General features: G+C 37.4%; 1 protein-coding gene and 1 pseudogene across 1 annotated transcript; both read right to left on the bottom strand.

Moving 5' to 3' along the window:
- Positions 1 to 5,009: 5,009 nt before the first annotated feature.
- Positions 5,010 to 11,586, bottom strand: LOC143568752 (monooxygenase 2-like; annotated as a pseudogene).
- Positions 11,587 to 11,984: 398 nt separating this feature from the next.
- On the bottom strand, positions 11,985 to 15,877 carry LOC143568746 (monooxygenase 2-like). The gene is made up of 6 exons (XM_077054821.1): positions 15,795 to 15,877; positions 14,228 to 14,374; positions 14,074 to 14,142; positions 13,541 to 13,706; positions 13,222 to 13,456; positions 11,985 to 12,517 (listed from the first exon to the last, which is right to left on the bottom strand). Exons 1-6 carry the CDS (start codon positions 15,875 to 15,877, stop codon positions 11,985 to 11,987), a joined length of 1,233 nt encoding a protein of 410 aa, XP_076910936.1.
- Between the last annotated feature and the right edge of the window lie 2,645 nt (positions 15,878 to 18,522).

Below are 18,522 nucleotides of genomic sequence, written 5' to 3'. Positions count from 1 at the left end.
AATCATGACTCCATAGAAACAAAAAACCCACAAATTGAGGTGTTTTTTTTTAATAGTCTATTACTCTATTGTCTGTTGAAGTTAAACAAGAAGTATACTAAAGTTGTACAACCCATAAATTGAGAATGTCATTATAAACTTGCTACATTAATATAAGTTTAATTAGTTTAATTATGTGAACACCATTCACTGCCATTATGCTAGATGGTAGTCGTTGCCATTGACAACCGTTGCCGTTCCTCCCACAACCGCCGCTGGCCCCATGCCTCCCCACATCGACTGTCATCATGACCTCTGCCGCCACCACAAAACTTATGATTATAAGATCATCTTCAATAGGAGATTCTTGGTGATTTTTGGAAGAGAGAAAATGCGAGGTTAAAGATAAATATGGTGAGGTGGAGGAGAGAGATGGAGTAAAATTCTTGTAGAAAAATCTTCAAAAAACTTGTATGTGACGGGAAACGGGGTAACCGGGGGGGGGGGGGGGGTTGATGATGTAGTTTGTTGGATTAAGTGTCTTGTGGTATCAAAAAACCATCTCTATTGGTGATGCTCTAATGTTTTTATTTTGTAGATCCCGTCTAAACGGCACACTTCTGAATAGAAATACGCTTTTTGTTCTTTTAAGAGGTGTAGGTTATTGAAATGAGATTTGTGTAAGGTGATACAGATAAATAAAGAATGTGACCATATAATGCATGATGTGGTCCATATGGATTGTTTAGGAACCTTGATTTTGATTGGGAGTGAATAAAATGTGACGCATGCTTTCTTAAAACAAGCCACATGATGATCGAGCCATTTGATTGTTTCTTGAGCACATCAAAGAAAATTAATGTGAAAGGATTGCCGGATTGGACACTCAACTAATTGACAGTGATCAAACATGATCGATATAAAGATATATAGTATGTGAGCGTATTTTGTATAGAATGTGCAGTTTGGTCGGTGTTAAGGAATGATATATATGTTGTTCGGCTATTTAATCTGTCGAAGCACGAAATGAATCTGACCTGATCCATGACGATGTTTCCACGGATTTTGAGATGAACGAACCACGTCTTGATCTTCTTCTTCAGCTGCTTGAGACCTGCAATGGTTTTTCGGGGGTGTGGAGGTGACTGCTAAGAAATCCTAAGATCTCTTGTTTACAGACTCAAAAAAGTGGTGGTGGCTCTTATTGAGCATGACCTCTCAATAAGGAGGTGGAGACCTCCTTATATAGAGAGTCTCATGGCCACCATCATGATACCATAATGGGCCTAGCCCAGTTAGGGTTACCTCCACAAAACCCCCCCAGTCCAATAACATTGTATTAGTCCATATAATAAAATAAGGCAAACATAATAAATTTAGGGTCGTAAAACCGGGTTTAGTACCATACCCCTACAAGCCCCCCAAGTCCAGCGTTGCTCCTGGGCGCGCAAGCGTCTAGGTGGAGCGCTGGACTTTATGAGGTGTGTTAGGTCATGGGGCGGTTTTTTCCCTTTCCTTCGGCCTTGTCTTTATTGTCTTTGAGTTTTGGGAGGTTTTCCCCATGATGGTGACATGTTGCGGTCCTTATGATAATGATGGTGCCCTGTCATAAATAAGATATAGCACGCATCATAGTAATAATGAAGCTTGCGCGCGAGGCGACTTATGAGCTGTAAGAAAAATAAAGCCTGCGCGCATGGCGACTTACGAGCTATAATAATGAAGCTTGCGCGCGAGGCGACTTATGAGCTATAATAATAATGGAGCTTGCGCGAGTTGCGGCTTACGAGCTATGAGAATAATAAAGCTTGCGCGTGAGGCGACTTACGAGCTATAATAATAGAGCTTGCGCGAGTCGCGGCTTACGAGCTATAAGAATAATAACAGCTTGCGCGCGAGGCGTCTTATGAGCTGTATGAATAATAAAGCTTGCGCGCGAGGCGTCTTATGAGCTGTATGAATAATAAAGCTTGCGCGCGAGGCGTCTTACGAGCTATAAGGATAATAACAGCCTGCGCGCGAGGCGTCTTATGAGCTGTATGAATAATGAAACTTGCGCGCGAGGCGTCTTACGAGCTGTATGAATAATAACAGCTTGCGCATGAGGCGACTTACGAGCTACTTTATGTCTCGCGCCACGCGCAGATGTTGCATGCGCGTGCGCGTAGACTTTGTGTCATGCGCCATGCGCAGATGTTTCATGCGCTTGCGCATAGGCTTTGGTTTTGTGTTATGCGCCACGCGCAGATGTTGCATACGCGTGTGCGCAGGCTTTATGTCCCGCGCCGCGCGCAGATGTTGCATGCGCGTGCGCGTAGACTGTGATATGTGTGAGCATGTGATGCGTAAGCATGTGTAATATGCGTGAGCATATGTGATGCGTGAGCATATGTGGTGCGTGAGCATGTGGTATGAGGATTCCCAACCTTTAAGTATGGCGCGTGTCCATATGGGATATTATGAGGATTCCCAACCCTTAAGTTTGGCGAGTAGCCATATGGGATATTATGAGGATTCCCAACCTTGAAGTTTGGCGCGTAGCCATATGGGATATTATGAGGATTCCCAACCTTCAAGTTTGGCGCGTAGCCATATGGGATATTATGAGGATTCCCAACCTTGAAGTTTGGCGCGTAGCCATATGGGATATTATGAGAATTCCCAACCTTGAAGTTTGGCGCGTAGCCATATGGGATATTATGAGGAATCCCAACCTTGAAGTTTGGCGCGTAGCCATATGGGATATTATGAGGAATCCCAACCTTGAAGTTTGGCGCGTAGCCATATGGGATATTGAGGATTCCCAACCTTGAAGTTTGGCACGTAGCCATATGGGATATTATGAGGATTCCCAACCTTTAAGTTTGGCGCGTAGCCATATGGGATATTATGAGGATTCCCAACCTTTAAGTTTGGCGCGAGGCCTGATGCGCGCATGCACGGCGATGGAGTGGTGACTCGTGAATGCGCGTGCATGGCGGAGGTCTCCTGCGCAAAACCCAGATGGTGGTTTCCGCGGCGGCACATGCACGGCTGCGGAGTGAGAATCCGCGGGCGCGCGTACATGGCGGCGGAAGTCTGGTAATTTCTGGAACTGCAATTTTAGAGTCAGATCTGCAACTTTAGACCTAAAATCCAGGTCTGTAATCTAGATCTAGATCTGTAAACCAGATCTAGATAGATCTGTAAACCAGATCTAGATAGATCTGAAGCTCGGAGCAGATTTAAAACCATCACAGATCCGGAGACTTGATCATTCGAGTCCGGCAGTTTCTTTTCGCACAGATCTGGAAGCCTCTTTTAGATCTATGGATCTTTTCGAGCTTTAATAGAACAAGCCTTGAAGCCTTTTTCTGTAAACTTCCAGATCTGGGTTTTTCCTGGGAGAGATCTGACAGCCGAGATGAAGATCGAAGGGTAGTTCGTTGCCGTCCCACGGATGGCGCCAATGTCGAAGCACGAAATGAATCTGACCTGATCCATGACGATGTTTCCACGGATTTTGAGATGAACGAACCACGTCTTGATCTTCTTCTTCAGCTGCTTGAGACCTGCAATGGTTTTTTGGGGGTTTGGAGGTGACTGCTAAGAAATCCTAAGATCTCTTGTTTACAGACACAAAAAAGTGGTGGTGGCTCTTATTGAGCATGACCTCTCAATAAGGAGGTGGAGACCTCCTTATATAGAGAGTCTCATGGCCACCATCATGGTACCCTAATGGGCCTAGCCCAGTTAGGGTTACCTCCACAAAACCCCCTCAGTACAATAACATTGTATTAGTCCATATAATAAAATAAGCCAAACATAATAAATTTAGGGTCGTAGAACCGGGTTTAGTACCATACCCCTACATAATCGAACACCTTATGCGCTTTACCGAAACAACACTTTCACGTTCGTACAAGCCATTAAACCTGCTTAACCAAATCTGTTCTAGATTCCAAGTTGTGCATTAGCAAGATCACCACAATATTATAATTAGCCATCTTAAGCAAAGCAGTAGATGTATAGTTTGATAATCAAACTTTGCTCAATAAACTTATCACCTACAATAATTTAGCATGACTGATATCAATATATCGCATATTTGGGTTGTTAATTACTATAACCCGTTTAATAAAAAGGTCATCTTTAGACATTCTTAATTAACAGGTCATGTATAGATTAACATGTTTCGAGCATTGTCAATATAATGGTGCGTCCAAACAATAACAATGATGCAACTATAAATTACTTGTAAATTAACAAATTAACAGACGTCTGTACCACCTCCCTAAAGAAACACATCACATGTGAATATTTCATACACTTCGTACGTAAATAATCACTATAGAGTATAGACACAAATAATGTTTGACTTGGCATCCCCCAAAATTTACACATTTATTGAACATAAAATAATCATGTGTAAAATAAATTCTTTGAAATGCTCACCAAAACATAATGAAGGTGACAATTAAAATTTACATGTGATTATCTCTATTAATTTATAATAAAAAAATAGTGCTTACATTAAAAAAGAAGGCAAACGGGTAACAAGCTGCGTCGTTAAACCCCTTTTGAATTGTAAACTCCAATCGTTTAAAAACCATCTGATTTAAACAAAAAACTAAAAAAAAACAAAAAAAAATCTCTTACGTAGTACGTGTAGTCTATGCAGCGGTGTTTGGGCTGCAAGCGGCATGTTGGGCTACGCACATTACTTGCAAAGTTACAAAGCACTTCCAAGGCCCATGATGTCAATATAAAGACTCATCGAGTCATCGGTTTGCTTCAAATAGTTCAATATTTGAAACTAAAATCACAAGTATACATACATGATAGATCAAAATTTTGCTGCAATAAGTTGATGAAATAATATAGTTTTCGTCAGTAAATTTTCAAAGTAAAATAGAATGTTGAGGTGATAGCGGTGATGGAGATTACGAATGTTGGTGTGCGTTCATTTTTTATAACAAAATAGAAATAAAAAAGATTCGAACTTCATGTTATTAAAATCACCTTTAGAATAAATAACCGTACATCTCAAATCATTTCACACTTTGCGATTCAACTAGATTACCACAACCAAAATTAGCCATCTTAAGCAAAGCACTAGAAGTGTAGCTAGAAAACTAAACTTTCCTCAACGAACTCATCAATTTCCAATTGTTCTCTTGAATAAGCCCTACACAATATGCAAAACTAATAAGACTAAAACTCCTCCATCTTCTTTCTTTCCCATATTTCTCCAAACCCTTTTTAATCCTCTCAAATTCGTCATCTTCTTCATTCGGTTTCATTAAAAAAGCTTCCCAAGACACCTACCAAGCACCACTGAGTCTTCTAACAGTGAACACCCGCCTTAACTAACGTCAGGAGTCATGGGATGAAGCGTGTCTCCAACTATACAAACGTTATCTTTCACTTTATCACCAAATAAGACATTCCATGGCAATCTCAACTTCAATAGTGCATAGGAGATGTTACTTAGTGCTTCTTGAGGTATCTTGTTGATACGGCTCAATACAAAATGCTTTAATTTTGTTGGATTTACCTGCCAATCTTCATCTACGAGAATCATAATAGACATTATAGCCAAACAATGTCTTGAATAACCGTTTAAATATGAAAACTCAGTTTTTTGTCTGGTGAGCAAGGGTAGGTTCAGTAGTTATGGATTGAAAACGAACATGTAATTAGTGTTTCGGTTTTAAGTTTATCAAAGCTCTTCAGTTTCGATTATAAATGGTTTGGTGAATTTAGTTATCAGAAAAGATGGATTGATTTATCAGTAAATTATTGGCTAACCACAATGCTATTGACGCGAGGAAATTCAACATAATTACAAGTTTACAACTAATATATTTAGCTATATCTAGCTTCAAACTAAACATTTCAATCTTACTAATTTATGCATGAGTAATTGAAAATTAAAATATATTCTTAGACTAAACTGTCATTTTGTACATGTGGTATGGTCACTTTTGTCATTTTCATCCACAAAATTTTTCTCCCGCTTGACTATCCCTAGGGGTTTAATGAAAGTAACGGAAATTAACAAACCAAAGAAACGAAAGTAATAGTTACTATATAATAACTAAAATAAAACCTTTTCAAGCTAGAACATAAAAATTATAAAAAGATAAAGAAACATAAAGCTTGTTTAAATTGTCACTTTGGTTATTTATATGCATATAACCATAACAAAATCATAAAAACCAGTTATAAAATAATTATAAACAAACATCGATTTCCCAACAGGTTAGCTTCTTTTTCATGTTAAAAAACGACATATTTAAAAGACTTACAAAATGGAACTTGAGATGGGGAGAACATGCAAGCCAATACACAGTCTTGTGATCAATCGGAAGAAAACCAAAGCGCACTCCACCTCCAAAGTTCGTATGGAACATCGGATCAAAGCCCGAGCCATCTGGGAACTCCACCAAACCGCAAATAACTGATCTTCCGACACTCACAGATTTCCTAAGACCCAACCATTTTGCCACCACTGAATTAACCCCATCACACCCAATCAATACCTACATTGATGTAAATCATATGTATAATAAATGGTTCGACAAACTTGCAAACCAACAATGGACCAAACGTACCTTGGTTTTCAGAATGGACACATTGGTAAGGTGCACCAGCTTAAACCGGCCAAGTCATCAATGTTTGCAACCTTTGAAGAGTACCTAATGGTGCCTAGTGGCAGCTCGTTCACTATTATCTCTAGCAAGTCCATTCTAATGATGCATCGGCTTTCATAACCCTCGGTAACTTCAAAAGTAGTTGTTGATTAGTCAACTTTTTACATATCTCCGATCATGACTCACAATTTATCAAATGTTTAAATGCTACTCAGTCAGTTTGTAAAAGAAATTGAATATAACTCACAACTTTCCACTTTTATCAATTCAATCAATCAATCAATCATGCCAGTAAAATCCCACCGACAGCAAAGCTATAAGTAGGGTCTGGGGAGGGTGGGATGTAGGCACACCGTACCTCTATCCAAAAGAATAAAGAGGTGGCTTCCAGAGAGACCCTCGGCTCTAAGGACATGTGTATGAAGCAAAATAAAGGAAAATAAAGCAAAATAAAGGAAATCAAAGTTTAACAGTTATATAAAAACTACTACTAATTATAATAATATTAATAATAAAATCACAGTTTAACAGCTATATAAAAGCTAATAATAATTATAATAATAATAATATATGTAAGGGAAATACCATTATGGTATGAGGCCTAAATAAGTTAAGTCTAAGCCCTAAGGTATTCAATTCTCTCTAAAAATCCTTAACTTTAATTCTACTTCTCCACGAATTCCTATCATCAACCATGTCCTCGGAGAGGTTTAGGTCTATCAAATCATGCCTAATCCTCTCATCCCAAGTCAATTTCGGTCGTCCTCTACCCCTCCTCCCCTCTATAGTAATGTTTTCTACGGATCTAACAGGATTCGTCGTCTGTCTTCTCTTTACATGTCCAAACCATCTCAATCTCCACTCTCTTATCTTGTCTGCTATGTTCGCCACCCCTAATCTGTCGCGAAACACAACGTTTCTTATTCGGTCTAGCCTTGTGTGCCCACACATCCAACGTAGCATTCTCATTTCTGCTACCTCCATCTTCCGCACTTGTGCCTTCTTGATGGCCCAACAATCTGTTCCATATAGCATTGCAGATCTAACTGGCACCCTATAGAATTTTCCCTTTAGTTTAGTCGGGAAACTCTTGTCGCACAATATACCTGTGGCTGCTTTCCATCTACACCATCCTACCTGAACTCGGTGGGTCACATCAATGTCCAATTCCCCATCGCTCTGTACAAAAGATCCTAAATACTTGAACTTCGTTACCTGCGGGACCACCTGCCCTTCAATTGTGATCTGTGTGTCTTCATTGTCGTTTATCCCACCAAAATCACAGTGGAGGTACTCCGTCTTAAATCGGCTAATCTTTAAACCTTTTGTCTCTAAGGTTGTTCGCCACTCCTCAAGCCTCATGTTTAGATCTTGTTTTTTCTCAGCAAGTAACACAATATCGTCTGCGAACATCATGCACCACGGGAGAGTCCCCTGAATCGACTTTGACAACTCATCCAAGACTACTGCAAAAAGAAACGGGCTCAACGCTGACCCCTGGTGAAGACCTACCTCTACAAGAAAGAAATCAGTATCCCCCACTGGCGCACGGACACTTGTTTCACTCCTGGTATACATATCCATAATTATCTCTATGTATTTCCTGGGCACTCTTCTACCCTCCAAGCACTCCCAGAGCACCTATCGTGGCACACTGTCGTAGGCCTTTTCTAGGTCAATAAACACCATATGTAGATCACGCTTCTTCTCCCTATACTTTTCCATTAATCTTCTTATAAGGTGTATTGCCTCTGTGGTGGAACGCCCCGGCATGAAGCCAAATTGGTTGACCGTAACCTGAGTTTCTCGTCTAAGTCTACCCTCAATCACTCTTTCCCATAGCTTCATAGTATGACTTAGTAGTTTGATTCCTCGGTAGTTACCACAACATTGGGCGTCTCCTTTGTTCTTATAGATAGGAACTACAACGCTGCTCCTCCACTGGTCTGGCATCTTACCTGATTTGAGAATACTATTTAACAGAGTAGTTAACCACATGACTCCTTCCTCCCCCAGACACTTCCACACCTCGATGGGTATGTTGTCTGGGCCAACCGCCTTAGACCTTCCCATCCTCCTAAGTGCATCCTTCACCTCTTCTCGTGTGATCCGACGGCAGTAGCAGTTATTCGATTGTTGTCGTTGAAAGTTTGTGTTGTCATGTTCTTCTTGGAAAGCTGTCCCATTGTTAAAAAGATTGTGGAAGTAGGTTTGCCATCTTAGCTTGATGTCCTGCTCCTTGACCAGTACATGCCCATCTGTATCCTTTATGAACTTCACCGGTCCTAGATCTTGCCTTCTACGCTCCCTGGCTTTGGCAATCTTAAACATAGCATGTTCCCCCTCTTTTGTTTCTAGACTTTCATACATCCGTTTAAAGGCCGCCTTCTTTGCTTCCGCCACTGCCTTCTTCGCCTCTATCTTGGCCGTTTTGTAGTTGTCCCTCAATTCCACTTTTATCAATTGCTTGCCCTAAAGTAAATTGACCGGTATCAAAAGAAGCTATCTTAAATATGATATTACAAAACTAATTTCAAATTGCAAAAATAAATAAGAGAGGCCTACTATGTAATTTTTTTATCGACGGTTTTACTCTTTCATCTGGGTGGATTTTTATCTTGGGATATCACCAATTCCTACAACATCCAACACCCTCCAAGCATTGGTCCATAGCGTAAGGGCAAACCAAGTAATCCTCAAACTCTCTGATTGTCACACCTCGACTCAGGGCCTGGGTGCGACGTCCCGGGTTGATACCTGTTTTGAAAATATATCAGAGTTTCGGGTTATTAACGGAAGTCTTTAAAATATAATATTAATTTATAAAATGTTGGGTCGGAATACCTGTTTGAATAATTTGAATACCAGTCATTTCAAAATATAATTCTTTATAATATTTTGAATAAAATATCTGAGCCATCAGATCACCTCTAATGACTATGTCTTTAATCTTCTATCAGTCTTGCCTGTCAGTTCTATTCTTTACAGTTTCCCTGAAATGGGGGAAAAATACATCAGCACACAGCTGGTGAATGACGCTAACTCAATAATACCATTGCATAAACAATAATAATACCTTTGTGACAATACTCATTAGGCACCCAACTCAATTGGGTTACAATTACCCTAAATACATGTATAATTAATCATATACACAATATCATTTCTCTTAACAGTCCCGGAGACTTCCAGAGGCGTGTTTGATGATATGCATGGCCTCGGGGAACTCCGAGTCACCATGTATGTATGGATCTAGACACATGTATACTCTTAATTTGAGTATGCTCGTTTCTTATTATTGCAACACAAAGTTTTAAGGATTCGTAAATCCTATGTAAACAGTTCAGACTCTATAAGAGTTGTAAAAGTTTGGGGCGTATTCATCTTTTATGATTGTAATCAGTTTCTGACACTGATTCCTGTATGTTGATCAGTTTCGGTTACTGACCCCTGTCTGTAAATCAGTTTATGTTACTGATTCCTGCTTCTGTTTTCAGCTTTCCGATTGATTGATTGTTATCTCGGACCTATAGTACGAGAATAACATGCATATAAATATCCAGATCTACGATCTAGCTTCAGACCTCGTAGTCTGTTTTGTATAGCTGTAACATTGATAGTTTATTTGTTTGTACAAAACATGTGGACATTTAGTCCCTTTGTTTATTTATTAATTATATATCAGGGTTCTTCTTCAGGAAGAAACATTTATACCAGGTTGCTTCTTCAAGAAGAAACATTACTTTAACTATAACCTGTGCTTATGAAAAGTTATATTATACTTAACGGTGATCAAGGTTCAGGCTATACCCCTGACTATGGTCTAAGCTATTATAATAATAAAATAATAATTTAATCAGAACCCCTACCTCGTACGGGTATTTGGAGTTAAATGCATATGATTGATCGAGCAGTACTTTTACTCTATATCGTTGTGACAGAGCTTACACCGTCAGAGCTTTAGGGCTTGGCACGTACTACGAGATTGGCACGCTTCTTGAGATCGGCACGCAAAACGATGCAAAACGTGTGAAAAGTGAAGTGGTTGGTGTGAGTTGAAAGATGCCGAACACCCCTCTATTTATAGTTGAAATATTGCATGTCGGTTCGCGAATCGCGAAGATGCTCTAAAGTTCGCTGAGTTATCAGTAGAGTTGCCACGTGTCACGCATGCAGAGATGCAACTTCGCGATAAGATTCATCTGCAACTTCGCGTATCGTGAAGATGCTTCAAAGTTGGTTCAAGTCTTTTGTCTTTCGTGAAAATGCTTAAAATTTCAGATTTTTATTTTCAGTCCTTGTACTATCCAACTTATGCGGCTTACGGCGGAGCGAGCGTGCGAAGTGCAAAGTGCGCCATCAAAACGCCACCATTACGCACCTCGCCCGTGCCCGAGTCCGAGCGCGTCGGGTGTTTCGCACCCTCCGCTAGGACTATGGAGATTGGTTAGTCACATTAAAACATTTCTATAGAAACTTGCTTACTTATAAAGAGCTTTTACTTCTTTTCTTGTTTCCATGTGGGATGAAAGTTTCATTCCTTATTTATATCCATGGAAAATGCTTTCCTTTTCTTTCATCTTTCCATGTAAGATGGATTTTTCTTATTTCCTTAACATAAGATGCTTATTTTTCTTATTTCATTTTTCTCATGACTTATCTTGAGAATATTTTTAGTCCTTCAACTTTCAAAGTTGACAACTTTAGTCCAAAATAAATATAGGTTTTTCCTAGATGTTACAATGATGATTCCAACACCAAGCTCCTCAAACCTAACCTTAAAAAATGTCCAAACCAGTATTAAGTTGAGAACTGTGATAATCAAACATTTAAACCATACAATATATTTGTATCTTTTGCTTAAAAAAAACCTGTGAAGGGATAAGGCGATAGTGAGGCCAGCTAAACCAGCACCCTTAATAACTACATCTATATCTACATATTCTTCTTCATGATTCATCTTCACTCCCATCGCGGATTATTTTTGTTTGTTTCTATTTATCAAAATACCATGCATTGCTACTATATTATACTATACTATATGAATATGAATAGATGAGATGACCAATTTCTCTAGGGTACTCGTAAGTGGACTCCCAACTCCATCAAATATGTGATTCTCAAGGCAAGGTACTAAACATATTCTTGTTTTTTTCCGAAAATAAAACAAAGTAAAAGACCTTAGTTATGTATACTTTAGCTTTGTTATTTTGTTTTTATTGAAAATGAAGGGTACATTAATATATCATCACTTTTTGAAACAACTAAATTGCACATTTATATTTATATATAATAGAATTTGCTTGTGTTGATAAAAAGATGGTAGATGACAACAGCCAAAACATCACAAATAATTTCCCATTTTACAATTCAACAAACAAGACTACCACAATCAAAATTAGTCATTTTAAGAAAAGCAGTAGGAGCGTAGCTAGAAAACCATACTTTCCTCAAGAAAGTCATCAATTTCCCCTTGCTCTCTTGCATAAACCCAACACAATATGCAAAACTAATAAGACTAAAACTCCTCCATCTCCTTTCTTTTCCATATTTCTCCAAACCCTTTTTAATCCTCTCGAATTCATCATCTTCTTCATTTGGTTTCTTCAAAAACGCTTCCCCTAGGCACCTACCAAGCACCACCGCGTCTTCTAACGACGAACAACCACCTTGACCAATGTCGGGAGTCATGGGATGAAGAGCGTCCCCAACTACACAAACGTTATCTTTCACTATATTACCAAATAAGACATTCCATGGCAATCTAAACTTCAGTGGTGCATAGGATATGCTACTTAGCGTAGTTTGTCCGACCACATCTTGTGCTTCTTGAGGCATCTTGTTGATACGGCTCAATACAAATTGCTTCATTTTTACCGGGTTTACTTGCCAATCTTCTTCATCTACATGTATCAGAACAGATATTATAACTGTTGACTTCATATATTATATAGTTAAGATTTTTTTTTTCTGATAGAGGTCGATGTTCAATAAGGTATAGGGTCAAGCGAGCCCACATAATCTTTTGTTGTTGGCCTAAAAATTATTGAACATCGACCTAGTGAAAAAGAAAAGCATGTGTTTGCTACTCAGGTAGGTTCGGATATAGATTAAAATGGAAATATAACAAATATATCGACTTTTAGATTTTTATAAGTGGTGTTCGGTTATAAACGGTTTGGTTTAATTTGGTAACTGCAAAATATCATTTAATCATCTGTTAACCGCCCGGCTTTGGAAGCGAGTAGATTCAAGATAATTCAGTTATATATATGGTCAAATAAATAATTACCAATTCTTTCAGTTTATAAATGGGACTGTGACAACTATATTTATAAAAATTTCTAACATAACGTTAAAACATGTAACTTATTATTTATATATTAAAAGAATATATTGTTTTTAATGTTGTTTCCGTTAATTTAGTTATTTAAGCAGGTATAACTATATCATAAACATAACAACTGATAATCAATAAAATTATAATCAAGACACTGATTTTTTTAACAGTTTGGCTTATGTTGATTTGATTTACTCTTTGATGTGATTTGGTTATTCGGTTTTATGCTCACCCTTACCCCTATGTAGACAAATTTAAATGACTTACAAGATGGAACTTGAGACGGGGTGAATGTGCAAAACCAGTACATGCTCTTGTCATCAATCGGAAGAAAACCAAAGCGCGCTCCGCCTCCAAAGTTCACATGGAACATCGGATCAAAACCCGAGCCATTTGGGAACTCCACTAGACCTCGAATAGCTGATCTCCCAACACTTACAGGCGTCCCAAGACCCAACCATTTTGCCACGACTGAGTTAACTCCATCACATCCTAACAACACCTACATTGATATAACATAACTCGTATTAGAGAATATGTAATAGAATAGTTTGACAAACCTGAACCAGCATCGAACCGAACATACCTTGGTTTTAAGAATGGACCCATCGGCTAGGTGCACCAGCTTAAAGCGGCCGAGTTCATCAATGGCTGCAACCTTTGAAGAGTACCTAATGGTGCCTGGTGGCAGCTCGTTGACTAGTGTCTCTAGCAAATCCTTCCTCCTAACGCATCGACTTTCGTAACCCTCACTAAAATCAAATTTTAGTTAATTTATCAACCAACTACGACTACTAAAAGAAAACAATTGTAAGCGTCATCAGCAGTAACACTTGAATTTTGGCATAAAATTCCCGATCACATTAAGTTTATAACATAAAACAAATATTAAAAATAAACAGGTGAACCCGTAAACCCATTAGTCTGCTTTGAACAAGACTCGTTTTGCAAAACACGTTCAATGTTAATTGTTCTGGACCCTTTTAAACAAACTCAAACTTGCAAATTTCGTGTTAAGCTCGTGACGTGTTATAAATTCATGTATCTTACACCATTGACGGGATCATATCAAGGGTATATTAGTAATTCTATCTATCTTTTAGAATAAGTGTTACTCACAATTTTCCATCTTTATCAAGTGCTTGCTCTAAAGTAAATTGACCCGTATCAGGAGACGCGATCTTGAATCTGCAAACACAAAACTAATATCAAATTCTGATTTTAAACTGCTAAAACAACGTATCGAATACTTTTTATGAAATCATGGTTTTACCCTTTCATCTGGGTTGATTTTTGTCTTAAGGCATTCCCAATTCCTACAGCATCCAACGCCCTCCACGCATTGGTCCATAGTGTAAGGGCAGATCCGGTAATTCTCAACCTCTCTGATGACTCCAACACCAAACTACTCAAACCTAGCCTTAAAAAACATAAAAACCGAATCTAAAACACATCAGCTTCTGTCAAGTTATGTAACAACTTGTAAGCTGTTAACTGGGTCATCCCGTTCGGGTTTCGGGTTAATATAGGGTCGGGTTAGTTGGTAAAACCCACCACCAATCCCAGTGCCGGCCCGAGAATTCACGTGCCCTTAGGCCTTAACGAACAAAATAATGTAAACCAATTTTTCCAAATAACGATTAAAGTTATAGCAGTAAATATAACAATTAACAAAATCATGGTATTATATATATTTTAAAAACCAAAAGTCGGTGCTCTCACTATAATCACTATTCATCAAACTCTTGGCTTAGGTTATTACATAAATTAGGCCTAAAGATTCTATGGATCCAATTGGAAATGATGTTCTTGATGTGAATAACGGACCAATTTTCATGTTGTTTGATCTTGAATAAAGTTAATAAATACAAATTTCTTGGGGGAATTTCAGCTCAGGTGTGTCGGTGGCTGGATCTACCTTTACGGGTTCCGTTTGGTTCAATTTAGGAAACGCTGGTGGAACGCCGGGCGAAGGCGCCTGCTAACTGTCGTTGCCGGGTTCTGATTTAAATCCATTAATGACGGTAGAGTCATCGTCGCAATTGTCTGTTGTAATTTCTAATTGTCACATGTCGTTAACTGGACGCTATTGCGGGTTTGTGTTTTGCCGGTGGATTTATGGTTGACTTTGGTTTGGTTTGTAAGGGCTATGATGATCATGCATCTGAGCCTATGCATTTAGATGGTTTGTTGTTTTAAATCATAATCTGCTAATATTTTCTATGCATTGCCGACGGCTTTTTTTCTGGCCGTCTATGGAGGTGGTGTATTCAGTCAGTTTGTATGATAAGGACTACGAAGAAAATGTATCCCAGTCTCATTTTTCGTATGGGCTATGATGATTACGTATCTGAGCTTTCGCATATGTGACATTGGTGACATTGGTTAAGTGATTCATTTGTGTATTATTTGTAATGATTTTTCAAGTTGATAAATGGTTGTTTTATATGCAGAACAAAACAAAGATTTGGAGGAATTGTTTAATTCGACTGCTGGTATAGTAAATTTAATCCATTTTTGTTAAAAAAAATCTCACATGTTCTACAACGTTACTTGCATGTAATCCGGTATATAATCTTCTAATTTTGATTATAGTAAATACTTTGTTAACCACATAATTTGTAATTTTACAGGCAAGTTTCAGACCGATCTTAGTAAAGCATAGGCCTTAGAGATTGCATCAAGTAGGAAACAAGGCTATATTAAGGCACATTGCCCCCTTGGGCCGCCTATGACCAACCTGACCCTATTAAGATTCGGGTTTGTAAGGTTTCGGGTTTGTTTGGTTCCAAAATATATGATTCAAAATTCATCATCAAAGGCCAAATGGGCAAGAATACCTGTGAAGGGATAAAGCGGTAGTGAGACCAGCTAATCCAGCACCAACAATTAGTATGTCAATATCTTCTTCTTCATGATTCATCTTCAGTTATATGTTATTGGATGATTGTATATCTGAATGTTGAATTATTATGTGTGGCTATTAGATTATATAATAATGCTAGAAGAGGTGACCAAGTCCAACACGGGTACACAAAGGCGGCTGCCTCACTCCATCAAATGTGTGATCCCAAGGCAACTAAACATGATTACTGTTTTTCAGATAATAATAATAATAATAATTTAAAAGAGGGCCTTAAAAATGCATATTTTAGCTTCGTTATTTGTTTTTTTTATTGATATTGAAGCGTTTATATTTCATTAGGTAAGTAATATATTGACTAGGGACAGGTAAGTAAATCAACGTTTTTTTGAAAATTCTCTAAATAGTCCATTTTAGAGATAGAATTCTTAAAATAATCTAAAATTATTGATTATTTTCAAAATTTTGTACTAGGGAGACACATTAAGAAAAGATATTAATTATGATGGAGCAAGCCAAACTCTTAAAAATATGTAAGAAACAGACCAAATATAGGAAAATGATTATGGAAAAGGCCAAGTTTTTTGAAAATATTGAGGGATTGGGAGATGATATTAATTATGAGGGAGCAGGCCAAGATCTTAAAAATATGTAAGGAACAGCCTAAATATGGGAAAATGTTGATGGAAAATGCCAAGTTTTTTGAAAATATTGAGGGAACATGTCATATTATTTTTTAACTTTTCTTCTCAAAAGTCAGTCTCCCAAGACTGTTTTTTTTTTTTATGTTTCCCACCTGGGTTGACGTACATATTTTCAAATTCTAGGAAAATGTGCTTTTTAAATTTCGTCTTGGAAGACGCATTTCATAGACATTTTGTTCTCAGAAGACGAGATTTTTTTATTTTTTTTCTTATAAGTTGGATTTATTCAAATTCCGTCAACTCCAACAATATTTGTTTAAATTCTGTCCACACCGACATGATTTAGCTATTATCCGTCTACACCGACAAGATTTTATTTTCTTCAAAATCATCATCTTCTTCTTGTTCTTCCATTCTTCATATTATATATATATATAGGGGATGGTTCATGCGAGAAGTGATACTACGTCGAGAAGCGCGAGAAGTGAATCTTAGCCTTTGATTAACTATAATCAATGGTTTAAAATAGACTATGGTATTTTTGTAATTATTTTGATCTTCTGATCACCAGATTTATGATGAAAAGGATAAAATCGTCCAAAATGTGTAGGCATAAAAGAATAAACGTATTAATATTATGAAATCCCCTTTTTTACGCCCTAATCAATTTTATCTCATTTATCTGCCAAAATCATCTTGCAAAGTAGCTCTGGTGCACGAAATCTTCAATCTCAAAAGAGATTTAACCGTGATGTAGGGTATAAAGAAAGGGTTTGGGCTGCACTAATCATCTTTGTTTCTCGTATGCTCAAAATTGGGGGTCTTGAAGGTTACAAGTCATAACAAAATTGAACATAATTCGATTTTTCTACGTGTTTTTTTATCAATCTCACCCATTGTCTATGATATTATGGTTACATACATCCATTCAGTTTTTCTGCATCTATTATTTATCATGGAGATAAAAATATTATGTACTAAAATTAGGTCTTTTTTATGTATGTTGTTGTATATTTCTTGTGTTGGTAGGGGTTTTTTATTTCATATTAAGGATGTATATATTTGATGCAAATGTGTGGTATGGAATATTGATGTGTAGGTGAATTATGTTATGAAGGTTATAATGTAAGTTGTGAAATATGGTTCCAACATTGTTGTTAATGTGATTAAAATATGTGTGATATATGTATGTATGTATGTATGTATGTATGTATGTATGTATGTATGTATGTATGTATGTATGTTTTGTAACAGTTATGTAGGTAAATCGATGTAGATTATGTATGGAACTGTTTATTTTGGAGTTTGATACAATTATGATGTTGTCTGGTAACCTTGTATGGTATGTTGTTGTTTGGTAGAGGATCTTGATATTGTAGAGGAGTGATGGTGTCTTTATTGGTGTTCATATTTTTTTTGTTTTATGGTGAACGAATGTAGTGGTGTAGGGGAACTAGGATAGCTGTGTAGGGTAAGTATATTAGTAGTGTTGTGGAACTACGTATGTTGTCTATATAGTGGTGTATGTTGAAATGAGATATGATGTGTTGGATATCAGAAATGGTACTAATAACTTAGTGTAGACATTACTTACCATTTCATAAAGATGTGTAGGGATTTTGTTTTCTGTGTAGGTTTTAATTGTTGCAACTGAAAATATGTTATTGTTAATATGTATGTGTTATTGGTTACTGTGTATGGGTTATTGAATAGTGTATGGTTTGCTGTAAAAATGTAGAACATGTGTAGGCTTTATATGATTTATGTAGGTATTTTTTAGAGCATGTGTATGGATTATTATTATTACAATGTAGGATGGGTTATTGAATCTGTGTATAGGTTACTTTTATAGTGTAAAAGTTTTTGCAGAATTTATATGATCTATGTATATATTCTTTTGAAGATGTGTATGGGTTCTTGTTATTGTGTAGGATTGGTGTATGTTGACTATGGAAAATATTTTCATCATACTGTGCTATTTTATAATATATGTGTAGGTTAGTTTTCAGAAGATGGTCAGTTATCATTATTATGTATATATTTACATTGGTTTGGATATTA

The sequence above is a fragment of the Bidens hawaiensis genome, unplaced genomic scaffold (genome assembly GCF_021521415.1).
Source record: "Bidens hawaiensis isolate Kalapana, Puna unplaced genomic scaffold, B.hawaiensis_p1.1 tig00024225_1, whole genome shotgun sequence".
In the NCBI taxonomy this organism is placed as follows: Eukaryota; Viridiplantae; Streptophyta; class Magnoliopsida; order Asterales; family Asteraceae; genus Bidens; species Bidens hawaiensis.
The sequence above is the reverse complement of the archived record's forward strand: the minus strand, read 5'-3'. Positions and strand labels throughout refer to the sequence as shown.